This window comes from Nannobrachium achirus (assembly GCF_963921795.1).
Source record: "Nannobrachium achirus genome assembly, chromosome: 21".
Classification (NCBI taxonomy): Eukaryota; Metazoa; Chordata; class Actinopteri; order Myctophiformes; family Myctophidae; genus Nannobrachium; species Nannobrachium achirus.
Genome location: NC_137828.1, coordinates 664,486 through 688,485, shown reverse-complemented (window position 1 = coordinate 688,485; position 24,000 = coordinate 664,486). Strand labels below are relative to the sequence as shown.

At 43.9% G+C, this 24,000-nt stretch overlaps 1 protein-coding gene across 1 annotated transcript in view; it reads right to left on the bottom strand.

The window, feature by feature from the left end:
* LOC308307202 (histone-lysine N-methyltransferase 2C-like) overlaps nt 1–21,793 on the bottom strand; it is a 173,709-nt gene extending 151,916 nt beyond the window's left edge. Inside the window, exons 1-8 of the mRNA XM_080752373.1 lie at nt 21,624–21,793; nt 16,068–17,231; nt 8,578–8,654; nt 5,785–6,308; nt 5,065–5,648; nt 3,791–3,970; nt 3,189–3,214; nt 1,037–1,126 (exon numbers count right to left, since the gene is read on the bottom strand). Coding sequence (XP_080608499.1) covers nt 1,037–1,126; nt 3,189–3,214; nt 3,791–3,970; nt 5,065–5,648; nt 5,785–6,308; nt 8,578–8,654; nt 16,068–17,230 — 2,644 coding nt within the window. The 5' untranslated portion in view covers nt 17,231; nt 21,624–21,793. The remainder of the gene's footprint in view (nt 1–1,036; nt 1,127–3,188; nt 3,215–3,790; nt 3,971–5,064; nt 5,649–5,784; nt 6,309–8,577; nt 8,655–16,067; nt 17,232–21,623) is intronic.
* Between the last annotated feature and the right edge of the window lie 2,207 nt (nt 21,794–24,000).

Sequence of the window (24,000 nt, the reverse complement as noted above, 5' to 3'; positions counted from 1 at the left end):
ACACATAGACATGCACACACACACACACACACACACACACACACACACACAAACACACACACACACAGACATGCACACACACATAGAGACATGCACACACACACACACACACACACACACACACACACACACACACACACACACACACACACACACACACACACACACACACACACACACACACACATCATATTATAAGCAGTAGTGATGCGCAGGTCAGCTTTTTTTCATAACCCGCACGGCCCACAGCCCGCACGGAACGTAACCCGCCCGCCCGCCACAGAACAATATACAAATCTGGGGTCTTCCCCTCACTACCATCTCTCTCTAAATTGGAGAAGGATGTTTTGGCCTTCGTTACTCTGTTGGCCAGGAGACTAATTCTAACTAGCTGGAAATCCCCTACCCCTCCCTCTTACACTAACCCTAACCCTAACCCTAACTGTGCCATGCACAGTCTCACACATAAAACCCACAGGACATAAACTACAAGATGACCTGTAGGATTTTATGAACTAGGGGAACCAACCCAATTTAAAATTGCAACATTCTTTCTTTTTAAAAACAAGATGGCGAAAGCACTTTTCTCTATACTGCATCTTAGGCCTTGACTTGGCCTAGGACAATATATTGAAGTCTTCACTCCCTAACCTAACCCCTCCCTCTTGCACTCACTGGTTGAGAGACACTTTGCACTGTCTCAAATTGGTCAAAACAGGGTTCTTTACTATTATTTGACAGCAAAAAGACAAAGACGTTCATTCTCTCTAAATCGCGGGGGCATCGTCGGGGTAAGAATGGCGTTTCAGGTTTTATGTCAATCATCATATTATAAGCAGTAGTGATGCGCGGGTCAACTTTTTTTCATAACCCGCACGGAACGTAACCCGCCCGTACCCCCCTTACCACGAACCCGAACCAGACTCTCTGCTAACTGCTAGCTAACATGTAACTGATAGTTTTAAATGTTGTAGCTGTGTGTGTGTGTGTGTGTGTGTGTGTGTGTGTGTGTGTGTGTGTGTGTGTGTGTGTGTACCTGTGGGGTCAAACAGTGATTTGACGTTAATATCGCGTGGCAACCCGATTGGACCGAGCTGCTCCAAGAACTCTGATAGCTCCGCCCCCTCTGTTGAAACACACACACACACACACACACACACACACACACACACACACACACACACACACACACACAGACACACACAGACACACACAGACACACTCTGTAACAATGGTTCTCAAAGTGGGCTCCAGGGACCAATCATAGCTATGTAGGTATTTTATTAAAAATTGTGGTATGACATTTTTAAAGTGTAAAATTGAACGATTTTACTTTTCATTTTCAAATGGACAATTTACTTTTCGGGCAAGTGGTCCTGACCTTTGGGAAAGTAGAACATGACCTGTACTTGCCCGATGGGCAAGTGCCTCTGAGGCGACCGCAGTTTTCCCGGTGAACCTGAGCACAACGGTGGGGGCCGATGGGCAAGGAGGGTCGCGAGCTTATGAGAAACAACTAAAATAAGACCTTAAAACCTGGAGAAAACAGTTGCGTGCATTAGCACAAGATGACGATAAAGGAAATCATTAAATGGAAAACATTAAATTAACTTCTGAAAAGGCCTAAGCCTATAGGAGTAAATATTCGTCGAAAACAAATCCCTGAGGTACAGGGTGGCCACGATCTGATGGTTTTTTTGAGAAAAAAAAGTTTTTTGAGGAAAAAAAAAGTTTTTTGAGGAAAAAAAAGAATTTTTGAGAAAAAAAAAAATTTTGAGAAAAAAAAATTAAAATTTGAGAAAAAAAAATTTAGAGGAAAAAAAAAATCTCAAAAAAAAAATTTTAAAGAAAAAAAAAATTGAGAAAAAAAAAGTTTTTTGAGAAAAAAAGTTTTTTGAGAAAAAAAAAGTTTTTTGAGAAAAAAAAAGTTTTTTGAGAAAGAGTTTTTTGAGAAAAAAAAATTTTGAGAAAAAAAACATTTGAGAAAAAAAATGTTTTGAGAAAAAAAAAATTTCTCAAAAAAAAAATTTTAGAGAAAAAAAATGTTTTGAGAAAAAAAAATGTTTGAGAAAAAAAAATTGGAAAAAAAAAAATAATAATAATAATGAATAAAACGTATTGGTGATGCGCTGACGTGGTGTATACGGATGTTACTGCGATTGAGGTGAAAGAGAAAAGTGGAAAGTTGTGAGCTAACTATTAGCTATTTGTGTGTGTGTGTGTGTGTGTGTGTGTGTGTGTGTGTGTGTGTGTGTGTGTGTGTGTTCTGGCTACGCCCCCCCTCGGTTGAAATTGGATCCGCCGGTCCCATAGCTGGGAATACGAGCCAATGGACGGCGGTCACCATGGCAACGGGGGGCCAATGATAGAGTTATGGGCGGTTTTATTCCCTACGCTCTACCGACATCTGCTCTAGCTATGAGTTGAAGTGGAGGCGAAATGGGCGTGTATGGGCTTGGAAGTGGGATGCGGCTCTAAGAAAAATGTAATAGTAGATAACACAGACAATATAAATCCTTAGTCTCGTTGTGGGAAGAAGAGGTTATCATCATGGCCCCAAATAACTTTTAAATATCTTGCAATTGGCGACAAGTCTCTTACTAAATCGGCAAGAGTGCCTCTCATTCTCAATACATAAAGCTATATTATAACCTCTCCATCATCAGCAATAGTCAGTGGTGTGTTCCCCACACTCCCACGCCCCCACCGTTGCGCTCAGGTTCACCGGGAAAACTGCGGTCGCGCCTCTGAGACCTTAGTGTCAACCCCTGTTGTACTGTTATGAATTAAAACAAGTATTGATTACTGTATCTACATGAGCTTTGATTGATTGATTGATTGATTGATTGAGTATTTTATCAGACAAACATGTAGAACAGTACAAGTATAGTCAATACAATATAAATGTAGCACAGTACAAGTACAGTTAAACACCCTGCTTAAAAGGATAAGACCTTTTGAGTCTTTATTACGTTGGAAGTCCTTGGTATTTCATTATAATAAATAGCAAGCAAAGAAAACATTCAATAATATTATTAACAGTTTGTACTGCTATGAATGAAAAACAAGTATTGATTACTGTATCGACATGAGTATTAATGAGTATGAATGAAAACAAGTATTGATTACTGATACATGAGTATTAAAACAATCAGAAGATCAATAATGTCTGTTAGAACTCTACTCACCATCAGTGCTGTGTGGACTACTGCACCTACACACACACACACACACACACACACACACACACACACACACACACACACACACACACACACACACAATTAATCAATGATCAATATAATCAATAAGATGTTATTTTTCTGAAGTAATAATCTATACATTGTGAGCTTGTAGATGAGAGGAATACTTTAATTGGATCTGCACATTGTGAGTTTGTAGATCTGCAGTTTTATGACTTCATGATGCTACGCTTGCTCCTGATTGGCTGTAGTCATGATGCTATGCTTGCTACTGATTGGCTGTAGTCATGATGCTATGCTTGCTACTGATTGGCTGTAGTCATGATGCTATGCTTGCTCCTGATTGGCTGTAGTCATGATGCTATGCTTGCTACTGATTGGCTGTAGTCATGATGCTACAGTATGCTTGCTACTGATTGGCTGTAGTCATGATGCTACAGTATGCTTGCTACTGATTGGCTGTAGTCATGATGCTACAGTATGCTTGCTACTGATTGGCTGTAGTCATGATGCTATGCTTGCTGCTGATTGGCTGGGTGGATGTTCTGGTGGAGACAGGTGATTGACAGGTGATTGGTGAGTCTTACGTAGCGTTGTGTTGGTCGTCGTGGTAACAGTCGTCATGGTGATCGTCCTGTTGGTCGTCGGGGGGGCGTCGCCTCAGGATGTGGGCGGGGATGTAGCCGGGGGAGGGGCCAAACACCACCAACGACCCCTGACCTGCGGCCAGGTCATCACCACGGTTACAGAACGCACAGCGCTTCACCCTGCCAATCAATAATCAATAATACATTATAATCACCCTGTCAATCAATAATCAATAATCAATAAGGGTTAGGGTTACAGAACGCACAACGCTTCACCCTGGAGATCAATAATCAATAAGGTTAATATATATTATATACCAGTAAGACTCCCTAATCGGGAGATAAGCGACCGTCAGGTCGCAGCATGATTTTAGGGCAAAATGTGTAGGAGCAGTGTCCAAAAATGTGTTTGAAAAAATCGGCCAGATGGTGGCGCTATATGGGACAGATCCATGTTGATGACATGAGTGTAGACATACTGTGTACCGATTTTCGTGATTTTAGGGCAAAATCTGTAGGAGCAGTGTCCAAAAATGTGTTTGAAAAAAATGGGCCTGATGGTGGCGCTATATGGGACAGATTCATGTTGACGTCTCTCTTGGCGCCGCCGAGGCGGACGCGTGGGTACCAGTTACGGCATTTTATGTGTGCTGCAGTAGTGGGGGTCCTCCACTAGGGGCATCCATTCTGGAGCACCAGGAGTCTATGGTCCCCAGGAATTCCCTGTGAACAGCCCCGTTTGGGTGGTCATTTGGTCATTTTTGCACTTTTTGGCGGCGGTGGAAGGGTGTCCCTGGGGGTCCCAGGAGCTCCGGGGGTCCCTGGTGGGGTGGAGGTTGTGGATTGGCAGGCAAGAAGTGTGTGTGCAAAGTCTGGCATGGATTGGGGTAACGGTGGTGGAGATATGAGTTGGGGAAAAGTGTGACATGACGGACAGACTGACAGACTGACTGACAGACAGCCGGTGGAGGTTTTGGTAGTAACTGCGACCTGACGGTCGCAACAATACATTATAATCACCCTGTCAATCAATAATCAATAATCAATAAGGGTTAATATATATTATATACAATACATTATAATCACCCTGTCAATCAATAATCAATAATCAATAAGGGTTAATATATATTATATACAATACATTATAATGTTACATTATTAGCAGACTCAGTTTCAATTTAGATTTAGATTCAGATTGTTTATCTATGGAGTTGTCTAGAGCATTGGATACAGTTGACCACTGTGTTCTCTTCAAGGTTACGCTCTGTTCTCACCGTCTCTTAGCATGGTGTCCTGGGGAGGGAGAACGGTGTCCTGGGGACGGAGACAGGTCTTCAGAGCAGGGAGACAGGCCACCAGAGTCCTGGCAGGGAGACAGGCTGGGCTGGAACAGCGGAGACAGCGAGCCTTCGTCTTCAGCGGAGGGACTGAACCCCCCCAGTCTGTCCTCTGGGCTGACACACAGAGGGACACTAGGACCCAGAGGGACACTAGGACCAAGTCTGTCCTCTGGACTGGGACCCAGAGGGACACTAGGACCCAGAGGGACACTAGGACCCAGTCCGTTCTCTGGACTGGAACACAGAGGGACACTAGGACCCAGAGGGACACTAGGACCCAGCCTGTCCTCTGGGCTGGAACACAGAGGGACACTAGGACCCAGCCTGTCTGGACTGGAACACAGAGGGACACTAGGACCCAGAGGGACACTAGGACCCAGCCTGTCCTCTGGGCTGGAACACAGAGGGACACTAGGACCCAGCCTGTCTGGACTGGAACACAGAGGGACACTAGGACCCAGAGGGACACTAGGATCCAGTCTGTTCTCTGGGCTGGGAGGACTGGGAGGACTGGGGCTCTGGAATGGAGAATGAAGAGAGGTTAAGTTAAGTGTTGAGTTAAGAGAGGTTAAGTTGAGTATCTCTGGAGTCTCACTTGATGTCAAAATGTAAACGACAAGAGGCCGTTTTAAGAAACGTTGTTTCGTGTCTTACCGTCCGTTGGCTTGGCTCCGCCGGACTCACTCTGCTCTCTGGCGCCTCCACAGGCACTGGGCTGGAACTACACCTCAGCTCCGTGGGGGCGGGGCTGGATGGAGGCTGAACAGCGGGGCTGCGGGGGTCCTCTGGCCTGGACACAGAGGGGAGCGGAGAGGAGAGCGTAGGGACTGTGGGGGAGACAGGGGAGACAGAAGGGACCGTAGAGGAGCCCGTAGAGGGGACTGTGGGGACAGAAGGGGAGACAGAAGGGACCGTAGCGGAGACCGTAGGAAGAAGTTCCAGGGTTCTGCTTCTGGTTTTGGTTCTGGTTCTGGTTTTGGCAGGTTTGGGCTTAGCAGAGGGGGGGAGGAGGGGGGGAGGGGAGGAGGACGGCTGGACTACTTCTTCTTCTGCCAGCCCAGGGTCAGGAGAGGTCACGGGGTCAGGAGGGGTCACGGGGTCGGGAGGGGTCACAGGGTCTGGGTCAAGGTTTGATTTCCTCCTGGAGGTCGAGCGACGGCGACCGACTGGCTTCACCTCTGAGAGAGAGAGAGAGAGAGAGAGAGAGAGAGAGAGAGAGAGAGGTTGTCCCGTTATGCTAAAGAAAACGACAAGTTTGCCTGGCGTTGCAAGCCTCTATCACAAACTTCGTTTTGGGAAGAAAATGGGATTTCAGGAAGAGTTTTCATTTCTACGTCATTGCCCCAAAACACGTGCCCCAAGCCTATAGAAACCACGTGCCCCAAGCCTACAGAAACCATGTGCCCCAAGCCTACAGAAACCATGTGCCCCAAGCCTACAGAAACCACGTGCCCCAAGCCTATAGAAACCACGTGCCCCAAGCCTATAGAAACCACGTGCCCCAAGCCTATAGAAACCACTTGCCCCAAGCCTATAGAAACCACGTGCCCCAAGCCTATAGAAACCACGTGCCTACAGAAACCACTTGCCCCAAGCCTATAGAAACCACGTGCCCCAAGCCTATAGAAACCACGTGCCCCAAGCATACAGAAACCACGTGCCCCAAGCCTATAGAAACCACTTGCCCCAAGCCTATAGAAACCACGTGCCCCAAGCATACAGAAACCACGTGCCCCAAGCCTATAGAAACCACGTGCCCCAAGCCTATAGAAACCACTTGCCCCAAGCCTATAGAAACCACTTGCCCCAAGCCTACTGAAACCACGTGCCCCAAGCCTATAGAAACCACTTGCCCCAAGCCTATAGAAACCACGTGCCCCAAGCCTATAGAAACCACTTGCCCCAAGCCTACAGAAACCACGTGCCCCAAGCCTACAGAAACCACGTGCCTACAGAAACCACGTGCCCCAAGCCTATAGAAACCACGTGCCCCAAGCCTATAGAAACCACGTGCCCCAAGCATACAGAAACCACGTGCCCCAAGCATACAGAAACCACGTGCCCCAAGCATACAGAAACCACGTGCCCCAAGCCTATAGAAACCACGTGCCCCAAGCCTATAGAAACCACGTGCCCCAAGCATACAGAAACCACGTGCCCCAAGCCTACAGAAACCACGTGCCCCAAGCCTACAGAAACCACTTGCCCCAAGCCTATAGAAACCACGTGCACCAAGCCTACAGAAACCACTTGCCCCAAGCCTATAGAAACCACGTGCACCAAGCCTACAGAAACCACGTGCCCCAAGCCTACAGAAACCACTTGCCCCAAGCCTATAGAAACCACGTGCCCCAAGCCTACAGAAACCATGTGCCCCAAGCCTATAGAAACCATGTGCCCCAAGCATACAGAAACCACTTGCCCCAAGCCTATAGAAACCACGTGCACCAAGCATACAGAAACCACGTGCCCCAAGCCTATAGAAACCACGTGCCCCAAGCCTATAGAAACCACGTGCCCCAAGCCTATAGAAACCACGTGCCCCAAGCCTACAGAAACCATGTGCCCCAAGCCTATAGAAACCACGTGCCCCAAGCCTACAGAAACCACGTGCCCCAAGCATACAGAAACCACGTGCCCCAAGCCTACAGAAACCACGTGCCCCAAGCATACAACCCTGATTGGCCAACCCTTGAAGATGGTTGAGGAAATAGAATCTCAATGGATCAGTGCCAGACCGTACTACAACACCACTACCGCCAGGGGGTGGTGTTGTGTTCGGTCTGGTTTATTAACCAGGCAAACGACAAGTAGGACCTGATAGATAATGTCTGTTATCATTTCTAGTTTATATTTAAGACGAGAGCCTCATGGTTCCCATGGCGTTGATAGAGTAATGAAGTTATGACATCACTCGCTCATCCAAGGTTCACAGAAGTAATTTCTCTATGGAGAATAACATTGAGTCATCTTAAAATCCTCTCATATAAGCATTGTGGTCCAAAAATAAACAAACGGTCTCCTCTATATTGTCATGGAGGAGGCTCTGTATGATTTATGATAGTCAGTCACTCATATTTGATACAGTCTGTTTCTGGTGTAAATGTAACTAATTGGGTGACAGTAACATTAGTGTTTTCTCACCATCAGTTGATTCTTCATATCCATATGAGTCAAACCACTGAGATCATTTGTTTATGTTTGGAACACAGTTCTTATATGACACCATATGAAAACAATCTATGGGAATTCAGAATGGAGGGGGGAAACATGAACCAGGTAGGATGGGTAGATGATGTCACACTTCTAACACTAAATAACACACACACACACACACACACACACACACACACACACACACACACACACACACACACACACACACACACACACACACACACACACACACACACACACACACACACACACACACACACACACACGTACCTGTTGTATTGGAGGACTTGTTGCTCGGTGTGACCGACTCCATGACATCACACTGTGGTCTGCCACGGCCCCGCCCCCTACACACACACACACGCACACGCACACGCACACACATTAACAAAGCTGATTTTGAGACATGATAAAATATAAACAGACATAAAAATAACAATAATACAAATGTTAGTCTTAATGTCTGTCTGTCTGTCTGTCTGTCTGACAGTCTGACAGTCTGACTGTCTGTCTGTCTGTCTGTCTGTCTGTCTGTCTGTCTGTCTGTCTGATTGATTGATTTATTGATTGAAGAATTTATTAGAAGTTTGCAATAGAAAAAAGTACAGTTTCATGACAGTACAAATCACTGGTACAAGGTCAACTAAAAGGAGATCCTAGAAAGCCGAGGCTTATTTCCACAGGAACCACACTTTAAGTATCTCATATAACATTGAAAGACAGACGGATAGAACATAGTACTTTATCTAGGATAATATCAATTTCAAAAGCAGAAAAAGCATAATATCAAATACAAAGGCAGAAAAAAGGGGGGGGGGGAGCATGGGGGCTTAGTCTATTTACAAGTCACAGGTAGCAGCAGCCTGAAGGTGACTTTTCATACCAATTTTGAAGGAGGCTAGGGATTTGCTCTCCTTTAGGGCTTGTGGAAGGGCATTCCACATGTTGATGGTATTGCAGGAGAACGAGTTAGAGCCTTGTTTAGTGTTAAATCTACGTTGATGAGGATTAGTGGAGCTGCCTCTGGTGTTGTGATCGTGAACATCCTTGACCTTTAAGAAGTAGTTTGTCAGGTACATGGGTATCTTGGAGGTGTAGTGTATCTTGTACACCAGGCCCATTGCAAGATGCTGTACTCTGTCAGCTACTTTGAGCCATCCCACGCTTTCGTGGTGATGCTCGGTAAGGTGGGTCTGAGGAGGAAGACCAAGCACAACCCTAATTAGTTTGTTCTGGGCTGTTTGGAGCTTTAACTTTAAGGCAGCTGGGGCGTCGCGATACCAGACAAGGACTCTGTAATCAATGAGGGGCCCAATAAGAGCACCTCCTAGTGTCTTTCGAGATTTAATATTGATCAGCGGGGCAACCCTTTGCAAGAAATTTTTGACTAATAAAGTATTGTGTTATCCTTTTATCCATAATGTCTGACTGTACCTCTGTTTACATTTATGACTAATAAAGTATTGTGTTATACTTTTAGCCTTAATGTCTGAGTCTGACTGTACCTCTGTTTACATTTATAACTAATAAATCAATCAATCAACAAACTGTGACAACATGAAACATACATATATATAGGCTTATAATATATTCAGCACAAAAAGAAAGGAAACTTGACTTCGGTCTACTATATCTCCCCTTTAATAATACCAAATTGTATTGTGTTTTATATCATTTTTATCGTTGATTTGTCACCTTTACAACGAGGTACAGCTTGTACGCATCGGGCATTCGAGGCATGAGCTACACAGCCAAATGTGTGGGTAGCGCCGACGAAAGAATTTGCCAAAATGACTGGCAATGCTGTTCTGCTGGCATTTACTCTCGTCTTGGGCTTCCCTGACACTGAGCTTAACATTAACGAAGTGTAAAAATGGCCAATACGTGTTGTTTTCGTGTCTTTTCCTTATTACTGTGGGAGAGTGCAATCATTCAATGCTCCAAGCAACAAACGCGAACACCAAAAGAACAGTATTGCAAGCCTGCCAGGCCATTTTGACCAGTTTTGGAGGGGCGCTACCCACACATTTGGATGTGTTGCTCATTCCACGAATAGCAGATCCTTACAAGCTGTACCTCGTTGTAAAGGTGACAAATCAACGATAACAATGATATCAAACACAATACCATTTGCCATAATTAAAGGGGGGATATAATGGACCGAATGTTGGCAAAGTTTGGGTCGGCTCCACACATTTGGCTGTGTTACTCATTCCACAAATGTCCGATGCTTACAAACTGTACCTCCTTTGTAAAAGTGACGAATAAACGATATAAATGATATAAAACAAATACAATGTGGTATTATTAAAGGGTTGTTTGAAATGAAGCCCCCTGCCCCAGGGGGTCCTCCCTGCCCCAATAGAGTACAGAGTGAAAGGTCAAGTTTATTAAGTATTGACGGTTCAAGTGGTTAAATATCTGAAAACACAAATTGACATGAATCCAAAATACACTGATGATTGTGCTGTCAAACAATGAAACTATATGGAATCTATGAACAGGTTGTGGGGGTCCCTGCTTCATCTCTCTCTCAACTAAGGGGTCCCTGCTTCATCTCTCTCTCAACTAAGGGGTCCCTGCTTCATCTCTCTCTCAACTAAGGGGTCCCTGCTTCATCTCTCTCTCAACTAAGGGGTCCCTGCTTCATCTCTCTCAGCTAAGGGGTCCCTGCTTCATCTCTCTCTCAGCTAAGGGGTCCCTGCTTCATCTCTCTCTGAGCTAAGGGGTCTCTGCTTCATCTCTCTCTCAGCTAAGGGGTCCCTGCTTCATCTCTCTCTCAGCTAAGGGGTCCCTGCTTCATCTCTCTGTTAACTAAGGGGTCCTTGGCCTGAAAACGTTGAAGACTCCTGAACTAAGTGTTTTGGAGGGAAAAAAGAAGAGCAGGCAACACTGACTGATAATACTTATAATAACAGACATGGCAACAGTGTTCTCTTATCTTCCTCCCCTCCCCCGCCTACCCAGCATGCAATTTAACCACTTCCTGTGTGTGTGTGTGTGTGTGTGTGTGTGTGTGTGTGTGTGTGTGTGTGTGTGTGTGTGTGTGTGTGTGTGTGTGTGTGTGTCCTTCCTGCATTGCTGCTATAGCCACACACACACACACACACACACACACACACACACACACACACACACACACACACACACACACACACACACACACAGTGAATATAACGGTCACTTCTTCAGGATACGTTGTGAGCTTGTAGTATTTGAAAATGTGGCCAATGTTTAATTAGTCATTTTAGAGGTATTAAAAAGTCCTTAAATTGTCACTTTAGAAATGTGCAGATACCCTCTATAGACTTAAACTTTATGTTGGTTTAATGCGGGTTTGAGTAAAACACATTTTTGCACAGCACTCCTACAGATTTTGTCCAAAAATCATGCAGATCGGTACACAGTATTTCTGTAGCCATTAAACCAAACGGGTATTTCTTACATTGGTGCTCCTATACATATTATCATGCAAGCACCAGTTAAAGTTACTTTCCATCCCTCATATAGTGTGTGCACAGTGCACAACCCATAACCCACACACTGCACATCATTTCGGAGCTCATATCTTCGAACGGGTAAGAGCTAGTAATAATAATGATCATTATAACAATGTCCTGACAATGAAAACATTTCCGATTTTTGATGGAGTGTCATTAAAATGTATGTAATAACATGGCACACTGACTATCTAGAACAGGGGTCTTCAATGTTTTCAGGCCAAGGACCCCTTAGTTGAGAGATGAAGCAGGGAACCCCACAACCTGTAGATAGATTCCATATGGTTTCATTGTTTGACAGCACAATCATCAGTGTATTTTGGATTCATGTCAATGTGTGTTTTCAGATATTTAACCACTTGAACCGTCAATACTTAATAAACTTGACCTTTCACTCTGTACTTAGTCTGCTCTTTTCCCCCTCCAAAGCTCTGTGCTGAAAATAGCCGATCTACAAGCTCACAACGCCTCGCAAAAATTACAAAAAGTACAGATCCTCAAAAAAACTACTCTTGAGTAATTAGTTAAATACTTTTACTCGAGTATGTTCCACCTCTAAAAATAAGCATAATTTACGTAATCAGTGCACAAGAGTTTGACCACTTGTCCTTTAACCCATCATTTAGCTGGGGACCCCCTGGAACTCCCCCAGGGACCCCCACTTTGAGAACCACTGACCTACACCATTTCAAAACCAAAGAATACAGTTCCACGCGTGCACAGACACACACACACACACACACACACACACACACACACACACACACACACACACACACACACACACACACACACACACACACACACACACACACAAATCATAGCCTACACACAATAACACTGACTGTATCCTACTAGGGGTGGGCGATATGGAAAAATACAATATCACAATATTCTCCCCAAGCTGTATCACGATACACGATTTCATCACGATTCTTTTTCACGTTGGTTTTTATGGTTATTTTTCAAGTTACTTGACAAAAACTAGACTCTCTGGGTTCCTTTTGGGAGGTCTAAATTGAACTTTACAAGTATGTAATGGACCCAAGTATCAAATGGACCCTTACGGGTCCATTTGGTTTCATTTGTATACTGTCAGAGTTAAGTGGAGACCTTGGCATTTTTAAGTGTGAGAACCACTGATTTGGACCAAAATTAAATGAATTCTGCAATGAATCTCTGTACTAACAATTCAACAGGATTCTTTACAAGGCTCCCTCAATTGTATCACGATATATAGGATACCTCTGAAAAGGCATATCGTGGAGACATTGTATCGTCTCAACGATAATTATCACCATATCGCCCACCCCTATATCCTACACACAATAACACTGTAGGCCTACACACAATAACACTGTATCCTACACACAATAAACTGTATCCTACACACAATAACACTGTAGCCTACACACAATAACACTGTATCCTACACACAATAACACTGTAGCCTACACACAATAACACTGTAGCCTACACACAATAACACTGTATCCTACACACAATAACACTGTATCCTACACACAATAACACTGTAGCCTACACACAATAACACTGTATCCTACACACAATAACACTGTATCCTACACACAATAACACTGTAGCCTACACACAATAACACTGTAGCCTACACACAATAACACTGTATCCTACACACAATAACACTGTAGCCTACACACAATAACACTGTATCCTACACACAATAACACTGTATCCTACACACAATAACACTGTAGCCTACACACAATAACACTGTAGCCTACACACAATAACACTGTATCCTACACACAATAACACTGTATCCTACACACAATAACACTGTAGCCTACACACAATAACACTGTATCCTACACACAATAACACTGTATCCTACACACAATAACACTGTAGCCTACACACAATAACACTGTAGCCTACACACAATAACACTGTATCCTACACACAATAACACTGTATCCTACACACAATAACACTGTAGCCTACACACAATAACACTGTAGCCTACACACAATAACACTGTAGCCTACACACAATAACACTGTATCCTACACACAATAACACTGTAGCCTACACACAATAACACTGTAGCCTACACACAATAACACTGTATCCTACACACAATAACACTGTATCCTACACACAATAACACTGTAGCCTACACACAATAACACTGTAGCCTACACACAATAACACTGTATCCTACACACAATAACACTGTATCCTACACACAATAACACTGTAGCCTACACACAATAACACTGTAGCCTACACACAATAACACTGTATCCTACACACAATAACACTGTAGCCTACACACAATAACACTGTATCCTACACACAATAACACTGTAGCCTACACACAATAACACTGTATCCTACACACAATAACACTGTAGCCTACACACAATAACACTGTATCCTACACACAATAACACTGTAGCCTACACACAATAACACTGTATCCTACACACAATAACACTGTAGCCTACACACAATAACACTGTAGCCTACACACAATAACACTGTATCCTACACACAATAACACTGTAGCCTACACACAATAACAATACCAGTACCACCATGTGAGAGTGATTTACTGTGCATTCATTGCCATGCCATCGCCTGAAGGGATCTTGTTCCCATCGTCTGAAGGGACGGCCCCCTAAATCTAACTTCTGATTGGTTCACCATAAATATTTTCTCATCGGATCTGCGTGATTCACACGCGATTGAAACCTATTTGGATTCAAAACAGCGATTTTTGCAGAGGAGCTACAAGTTTGCATGCTGCAAACTGCAGGCCTTAGTGTGGGGCCTTAAGGGGAGCAAATGCAAATTTCATGCAAATTTGTCTTAAAGCACCAACAATTTAGCTAGGGCACCCGAGTTTGCGACCTTCGGGGTCGCCCAGAAAACTATGTTTTTTTCATCATTAATCACAGTCCAGGACATTTTCTGGGGCCATTTATAGCCCAAGGAATGTTTCTTGTGCAAAACAAATGCTTGCAATGGATTCAGCATCACGACAGACCCCTAGTTAGACCCCTCACATCCTACTTAAATACCCAGAAAAAAAAGTTTTTCTGGGTATTTTCCTCCTGTATAGAAAGTCGATGGGAGCCCAACTTGATTTGGCCGCTGTGGCGACCCCGAAGGTCGCAAACTCGGGCGCCCTAGCTAAATCATTAGAGCATGCCCTGGGCTACATCTGTTTTGGCGCTTTTAGACAAATTTGCACGAAATTAGCATTTGCTCCCCTTAAGGCCCCACACTACCTGCCAGTGAGGAGCCCCCACCGGGAGATCTTACATCCTACATCAGGTATTCAACTAAATTGGCCAGGGGGCCACATTGTCAGAACCCAAGGGTCCGGACTAACGGTTCATGTTCATGTGCTTAATTTCTGTGCAACAACTGTAAACATGCTTTACTGTTTAGAACGTAGCCTAGCAGCTACATCACACTAGTGTAGTGATGGCCAACCTCTTGGCTTTGATGTCATTGCGACCGTAGGTCGCATTTACTACCAAAACCTCCACAGGCTGTCCGTGGGTGAGTGAGTGAGTCAGTCACACTTTTGCCCTGCTCATATCTCCACAACCGTTGCCCCCATCCATGCCAAATTTTGCACACACACTCCTTGACTGCCAAACTACAACCTCCAAGGACCCCCGGAGCCCCAGCGACCCCCAGGTCCCTGGGGGACCCCCAGATGTAAAAAATGACCAAATGTGGTCACACGTCACACTTTTTCCCTGCTCATATCTCCGCAACCGTTGACCCGATCCATGCCACATTTTGCACACACACTCCTTGCCTGCCAAACTACAACCTCCAAGGACCCCCCGAGCCCCAGGGACCCCCAGCTCCCTGGGGGACCCCCAAGTGTAAAAAATGACCAAATGTGCAAAAATGACCAAATGACCACCCCAACGGGGCTGCTCACAGGGAATTCCCCCTCACTTATCTCCCGATTAGGGAGTCTTACTGGTCTTAGAGTAGATGACAACCTGTTTGACACTGCAGACACAGAACTGTATTCTTTAATGCATTAACGATGCGTCAACAAGGATCAGCTGGGTCACAGACACACACACAGACACACTCCACTCTACAGTGATGCGTTAACGATGCGTCAATGAGTATCAGCTGGGTCACTCCACTCTGCTCTAAATGAATATAATAGAACAAGGTGGTGGATGTGAACCCACAGCCTGGGCTCTGGACTGGACAACAGCTTTAAAGGGGAGATGTACTTACTTCCTGCCTCCTGTAGAGGGAGCTGCTGCTGCTGCTGATGCTGCTGAGCCAGTCTTGGGAGGAGGAGGAGGTGTTTTAGAAGGAGGTGCAGATCTGGAGCTGCTCCCGTCTTTAGGAGGAGGAGGTGTTTTAGAAGGAGGTGCAGACTTAGCGACGCTCCCGTCTTTTCCAGGTGTGGCTGAAGGAGCAGAGCGGTCCTTGGCAGGAGGTGTGGAACGGGGGAGGCTCCCATCTCTCCGAGCTTTAGCAGCTGCTGCAGGCTTGGTTGGAGGTGTAGAGGGTGTAGAGGGTGTAGATCGAGGGACGCTACCATCTTTCCTTGCTTTAGCCAGCGCTGCAGGCTTGGTTGGAGGTGTAGAGGGTGTAGAGGGTGTAGATCGAGGGACGCTACCATCTTTCCTTGCTTTAGCCAGCGCTGCAGGCTTGGTTGGAGGTGTAGAGGGTGTAGAGGGTGTAGATCGAGGGACGCTACCATCTTTCCTTGCTTTAGCCAGCGCTGCAGGCTTGGTTGGAGGTGTAGAGGGTGTAGAGGGTGTAGATCGAGGGACGCTACCATCTTTCCTTGCTTTAGCAGGCTTGTCAGGAGGTGCGCTGGGTGTAGCTGATGATGATGGGGCAGAGCGAGCCTTAGCAGGAGGTGTAGAACGAGGCACGCTCCCATCTTTCCTTGCTTTAGCAGCTGCTGCAGGCTTGGTTGGAGGTGTGGAAGGTGTAGAGGTTGTAGAACGAGGCACACTCCCATCTCTTCGGGGTGGAGCAGGCGTTGTAGAAGAAGCAGCAGCTCTGGGTTTAGCAGGAGGTGCAGGTTTGGTAGAAGGTGGTGTGGCGGGTGGTGTAGATCTGGAGCCGCTTCCGTCTTTGCGAGGTCTGGCGGGCGGAGATGAAGCAGCAGAGCGGGGTTTGGTTGGAGGTGTGGCGGGTGGAGATGAAGCAGTAGAGCGGGATTTGGTTGGAGGTGTGGAAGGTGTTGAAGGCGTAGATCGGGGGCCACTGCTGTCTTTGCGAGGTCGTCCCCGCGGCCGCCTCTCGGGGGCGGGGCTAACCTTCTCGGGGGCGGAGCCAGTGGCAGCGGCTTTGGCCAATGAGGCGCTGCGTCCGGCCCGAGTGACAGGCGGAGGAGGGGGCGGGCCTCGGTCCCGAGGCTCCTGGGCTTCAGACGGCATTCTGATAAAAAAATGAAAAATATTATTAGTTCATTCATTAATGTTCATTAATTAAAACATTATTAGTTCATTAATTAATGTTCATTAATTAAAATATTATTAGTTCATTCATTAATGTTCATTAATTAAAACATTGTTAGTTCATTCATTAATGTTCATTAATTAAAATATTATTAGTTCATTCATTAATGTTCATTAATTAAAACATTATTAGTTCATTAATTAATGTTCATTAATTAAAATATTATTAGTTCATTCATTAATGTTCATTAATTAAAACATTGTTAGTTCATTAATTAATGTTCATTAATTAAAATATTATTAGTTCATTCATTAATGTTCATTAATTAAAACATTGTTAGTTCATTCATTAATGTTCATTAATTAAAACATTGTTAGTTCATTCATTAATGTTCATTAATTAAAACATTATTAGTTCATTCATTAATGTTCATTAATTAAAACATTATTAGTTCATTCATTAATGTTCATTAATTAAAACATTATTAGTTCATTCATTAATGTTCATTAATTAAAACATTATTAGTTCATTCATTATTAGTTAATTAATGTTCATTAATTAAAACATTATTAGTTCTTGGTGTGCTGGTACAGGGGCTGCACCGCGACTCAGCGTGTCACGTATGCCTTGATGTGTTACAAATGTTTGTATATATGTTTTGAATACATGGCTGCTGTGTCGTAAGACAAATTTCAGTGTGAACTGACAATAAAGTACTATATCATATCATATCATATCATATCATATCATATCATATCATATCAGTTCATTCATTAATGTTCATTGTTGTTAATTGTTCATGTTCTGAGAAGGCAGTAGTGTAGTCTATATGCTGTTAGTTCTGAGGTTGCTGGGGCATCAACACTTGAGCAGGGATTGACGCCAACGCTTGCCCGACTGCCCGGGCAGGTAAATAAAATGGTCGGGCAGGTAAAGTTTGCTAGCAGGTAAAGTTTGCTAGCAGGTAAAGTTTGCTAGCAGGTTGCCCGACCAGGCAAGTGCCCATTTTGAGTAATATCCACCTGTTTCTGTAAAGATTTACTGGAGCAGCATCTGTAGGACACTTCCGGTTAACAGCAGACATACAAGCTCACGTCGCGTCGCAACCGTTGTGAGCTTGTAGATCATACTTGGCTGCGGCGCCGGAAGCTCCCTAAAACTTCTGCGCAATACGCAATGAGATGTTGGAAAGTTGTGGATAAGATATATTTTCTTTAGCCTACTTGAACGGGGCTATAGAGTGTTCTGTCTCTCTCTCTCTCTCCCAGTCCCTCCCTCCCCTCACTCAGTCTCTCTGAACGAACGTCGTGCAGTGCAGCATGTCCTGGTGGCCATGGGCATGGCCCGAGGGCAAGTAGAACATGAGTTGTACTTGCCAGACGGGCAAGTGCCTCTGAGACCTTAGTGTCAACCCCTGCTGTGTGTGTGCCTATGTTGTGGTTTAGGTCAGGGGTCAAAATTTTCAGGCCAAGGACCCCTTAGCTGAGAGAGATGAAGCAGGGACCCCCACAACCTGTACATAACTTCCATATAGTTTCATTGTTTGACAGCACAATCATCAGCGTATTTTGGATTCATGTCAATTTGTGTTTTCAGATATTTAACCACTTGAACCGTCAATACTTAACTTGACCTTTCACTCTGTACTTAAGCCCTTTGCACACAGGCGCGTTTAACCGCACGGATAAAACGGACAATATCATTTTTTGAAAAGAAAACAATGATTCTCTATGACCTCATGCACACCGGCTCCGAATTAGCCGTGCGACGAGTGGCTGCCGCCGTGCGTTTTTTTCTCGATCGAACCCAGTTCGATTCGTGCGTCTTGTCGCATGCGGTAAAAAACTCATCACTCCTTTTATGACTCCTTTTTGGATCCGCAGCGCCGATTCCGCACAGCCTTGCACACCAAATCCAATGCGTTTTATTCATGCCGCAAACGAAAAAAACGCAACTGTCCTGTGTGCAAAGGGCTTTAGTCTGCTCTTTTTTCCTTCTGCTCCTTTTTGGCATAGGCCAAACGTCTTTGCCGAAAATAGCCGATCTACAAGCTTGCTATTTTTGTTCTCAGGATATGGACACTCAAGTGATTAAAAAATTGAGAAAAAGGTTTATATCACACAAAGATTTGGAGGACCCCCTGTAGTAAATCTGAGGCCCCCCTAGGGGTCCCGAACCCCCTGTTGAAGACCCTTGGTTTATGTTATTTGATTCAATGTTATAGTTTTAGACCAGGGGTGTCCATATGAAAATGTTGTATCACGATTATTGTGACAAAATAAATCACGATTTACGATATTATTTTGATAATCAAAATCCATTATCCTGGGGATCGGCTATTTTTTGGCAAAGACATTTGATAGAGAGTGAAAAAAAACACTGTACTGTATCAAGTACGTATATTATAAGTACCTTTTACCAGTTATAGAGGGTTTAAGTGGTACCAGATATGCAGCTCTGCAAATAAAAGGTGAATTGATCCCAGTGCATGACGGAGGACGATATCACCATGAATTAAATCTCCACGATACGATTATCGTGAGTGTTTTTTATCACGATAAACCATAATATCATGTATCGTCCCATCCCTAGTCCAAACTTTTGTCAAAGAAAAACATTAGAAAAATATTAAAGGGACGACAAAATGAACTTTCAGTCAGACCATAACAAAGTTACATACAGTATGCATCATATTTAAACAATGTTATTTAACTGTCATCATCAATATCTAATATCAATGGTCTTTTGTCTGCTCTGAAATAAACACAAATAACTCTGCCTTATTCCACATTACCAAATGTAAGGTGAAAAGTACAATAAAACAGCCTTTCTTTGACCCGTTCAGAAAGAGACAACAGGGAACAATACTGACAAATTATACTCTGGGGAAATATTCCTGTTTGGCTGTGATGGTTTATAAATAATACAATTCACCATACAAGTTACTGTGCTGTGTTTCAATGTAAACACTGGATGTAACTTTATAATAATGTGTTTACATTAAACCACTTAAACCCCAGCATCACTAATATGAGGGGAACATCACCGAGAATAACAGATCTACAAGCTCACAATGCCTGGCAGTAGATCTGATATTTTCATTAAAGTGTAAAGGGAAAACTAACGTCAAGTTTACAAAGTAGTGAGAGTTTAAGACTGAATAGTTTAATGTCTGAAAACACATTTAACACGAATCCAATATGTAGTGGGGGTCCCTGCTTCATCTCTCTCTCAGCTAAGGGGTCCCTGCTTTATCGCTCTCTCAGCTAAGGGGTCCCTGCTTCATCTCTCTCTCAGCTAAGGGGTCCCTGCTTCATCTCTCTCTCAGCTAAGGGGTCCCTCCCTGCTTCATCTCTCTACAGCTAAGGGGTCCCTGCTTCATCCCTCTCAGCTAAGGGGTCCCTGCTTCATCTCTCTCAGCTAAGGGGTCCCTGCTCCATCTCTCTACAGCTAAGGGGTCCCTGCTTCATCTCTCTACAGCTAAGGGGTCCCTGCTTCATCTCTCTCAGCTAAGGGGTCCCTGCTTCGTCTCTCTCAGCGAAGGGGTCCCTGCTCCATCTCTCTACAGCTAAGGGGTCCCTGCTTCATCTCTCTACAGCTAAGGGGTCCCTGCTTCATCTCTCTCAGCTAAGGGGTCCCTGCTTCATCTCTCTCTCAGCTAAGGGGTCCCTGCTTCATCTCTCTCACAGCTAAGGGGTCCCTGCTTCATCTCTCTACAGCTAAGGGGTCCCTGCTTCATCTCTCTACAGCTAAGGGGTCCCTGCTTCATCTCTCTACAGCTAAGGGGTCCCTGCTTCATCTCTCTACAGCTAAGGGGTCCCTGCTTCATCTCTCTCTGCTAAGGGGTCCCTGGTAGACTACCAGCACCAGCAGAAACTGGTTAAAAAGACAACGACCATGGATATTGGATAATAAATGTATTAAATTAATTAACATTAATGAATGTAAATGTGGTTGTGTTGTTATTGTTAGCTAACAGGCTAGCATCGCACTGTGAAGATAACGGACGGAAGCCAGCTAGCATGATGCTAAAGCTAACGGCAGCTAGCATGCTAATGCTAACGGAAGCTAACGTGCTTTAAAAGACGCTCTCGGCGCGCACGAAACGCACGCGCTCCGCGCCCGCGGACCGACGTGCGCGTCACGCCGTCGATCATCATCGATCATTAATTAAGGACGGATTAATTAATGAATGATATTAATAAATGAGTCACAGAGCGTTCAGTCTGCTAGCTGCGCTGGAGCTAATGCTAACATGCTAACAGCTAACTGTGTGTGTGTTTATAACACCGTGTTGTTGTAATACAGTCATTAAGTGATAATTATTCATTAATAAACCGTTATAAACTATCAATTAAGTTAATTACTCACCGGAGGGGCGTTCAGGGTTGTTTATTTAATCCTTTTAAAACAAAAAACAACAAAAACAAAAAGCAGAAGAAAAAAAAAGTCTGGTAAAAAATAAAGAATCTTCAGTTTAATGTTTAAATCCTTCCTCTGACGTCATGGATGTTTAATTAAATGATTCACATCGTTAATCCTCTGGTTGATTCATTAATTAATTAAAGTGTATCAAACAGAAAGTGATCAAATAGAGAGAAAATAACGATCACAACGACAAGATGAACTTAGAGTCGCCGCCATGTTGGATCACTGGTGTTCAGAGTACAAATACCAAGTTACTCTGAGTACAAATACTCCGTTACTACCATGAAAAATACTAACTCTACCCATGTTGGAGTAATTCACCCCCAACATGACTTTTTCTATGTAGTAGTTTATTTATTTAGTAGTAGTTTATTTATTTAGTAGTAGTTTATTTATTTTGTAGTAGTTTATTTATTTTGGTCAAAATAAAGTAATACAACGCATTTAGGGGGGAAATCCCGCTAAGTCAAACGCCGATAAGGCAAACGCAAATTTACTGCCCGGGTCTCCTACCGTAGTGATCTTCTGCCGTCCCGTTAAGGAAACAGAGTAGCCTCCTTATTTTTAGCAATACAATGGTTATATGTCCCAGTTATTGTCCACCACATTGCAAGCGGTGCGAAGGCCAGCGGCCCTTGCGGCCGCGCGAGTTACGTAGCCGTGGTGAATTACGGCCTGGGCAAGCGCACAATAAACGCATGAATGGAATGCCCCTTGGGATAATAAAGGTATCTATCTATCACATTTCACCATAACAAAAGGAGGTTTAAAAAAAAAAAGGAGTTTGCCTTATCGGCGTTTGGCTTATCAGGACGTGCCCGCATTTAGGCCTATCCAGTGGCGTCAGTTCAGAAAAAGTTAAGGTATGGCAACATGACTGGTGTCTTGCACACGCGCGAACACCATGCAGTCATGTTGCCATACCTTAGCAGCAGCCATGATACATTTATTTTAAGAAGTAGGCCTACATTCTATTTCTTTCCCCGTTTCTATGGTTTCTTGATATGGCAGCTGACCTATGGAACCTGGGAATATACCATTTTGTCAAGATGGGGAGAATAAAAGTGTGGAGAATATACTTGTTAAAGTGACCATTTTGTTACATTTTGCATTTGTAGTTATTTTACTGTAATTTAACATCATAATAACCAGCACAGAGAGACAAAGAGACATTCATGGATTTATATTTAAAAGTAACTTTTATAACTACTGCGTTACTCTGAGTACAAATAGGGAAAATACTCTACCATGTTGGAGTAGTTCATCACCCCCAAAATTACTTTTTCTCTATTGATTATTGATTACTCTATTGATTGAGTTTAGATCAGGGGTCACCCCATAAATATTGTTTTAATCCGAAGCACCCCTACATTATAATTTTCACTCCCAGCACCTTATATTTATAGCATATCGTCGTTGTCGGGTGGAAACCTTGTATGTCCAAAACCGTTTTGTATTTATCATCTATGAAATGTACTAAACCAAACTAGTGAAAACAGCAGATCTACAAGCACACAACGCCTCACATCGCGAGGCGTTGTGTCCTTGTAGATCTGTTGTTTCGTGTGACAGTTCAACCCAGAGTCACCTCAAAGAAAGGGTCAAACTCGTTCTTCTGCTATACCACATCACGCCTTACCGAAGGCCTTAAAGGAGAGTGGATCCCTTGCATCCTTTAAAATCGCCCTGAAAAAACACTTTATACAGGCAGCAGCCGTTCGCAACTGGTAAAAACAAACCTAGCCCAGCCTCCCCTGACCCCTCTTTGTATTTACCTACTGTATGTTTTTATTCTTTTTATTTTTAAATTGTTTTCCCCTTTTTTCCTGACTATATCTACTGCATAGTAGCCTACTGTGTTCTATCCGTCTGTCATTCAATGTTTTATATGAGATACTTCAATGGTTTCCAGTGGAAATAAGCTTAGTCTTTTCTAGGATCTCCTTTTAGTAGACCTTGTACCAGTGAACTGTACCGTCATGAAACTGTACCTTTTAGTTGACCTTGTGTACCAGTGAACTGTACCGTCATGAAACTGTACCTTTTAGTTGACCTTGTACCAGTGAAACTGTACCTTTTCCTATGCAAACTTCTTCTAATAAAGTCTTCAATCAATCAATCAATCAATCAATCAATCAATCAATCAATCAAACCATGTTGGATCCCATCCACTGACTGAGTACAAATACCAGGTTGGCTCCAACTGACGGGCGGGGGGCGGGGCGGAGTGATATGAGACTGTCACTAAAACCAGTACTGGACTCCGCATTGAGACTGGAGTGGATCCTCTTGTTACCGTTGAACTGTCACTAAAACCAGG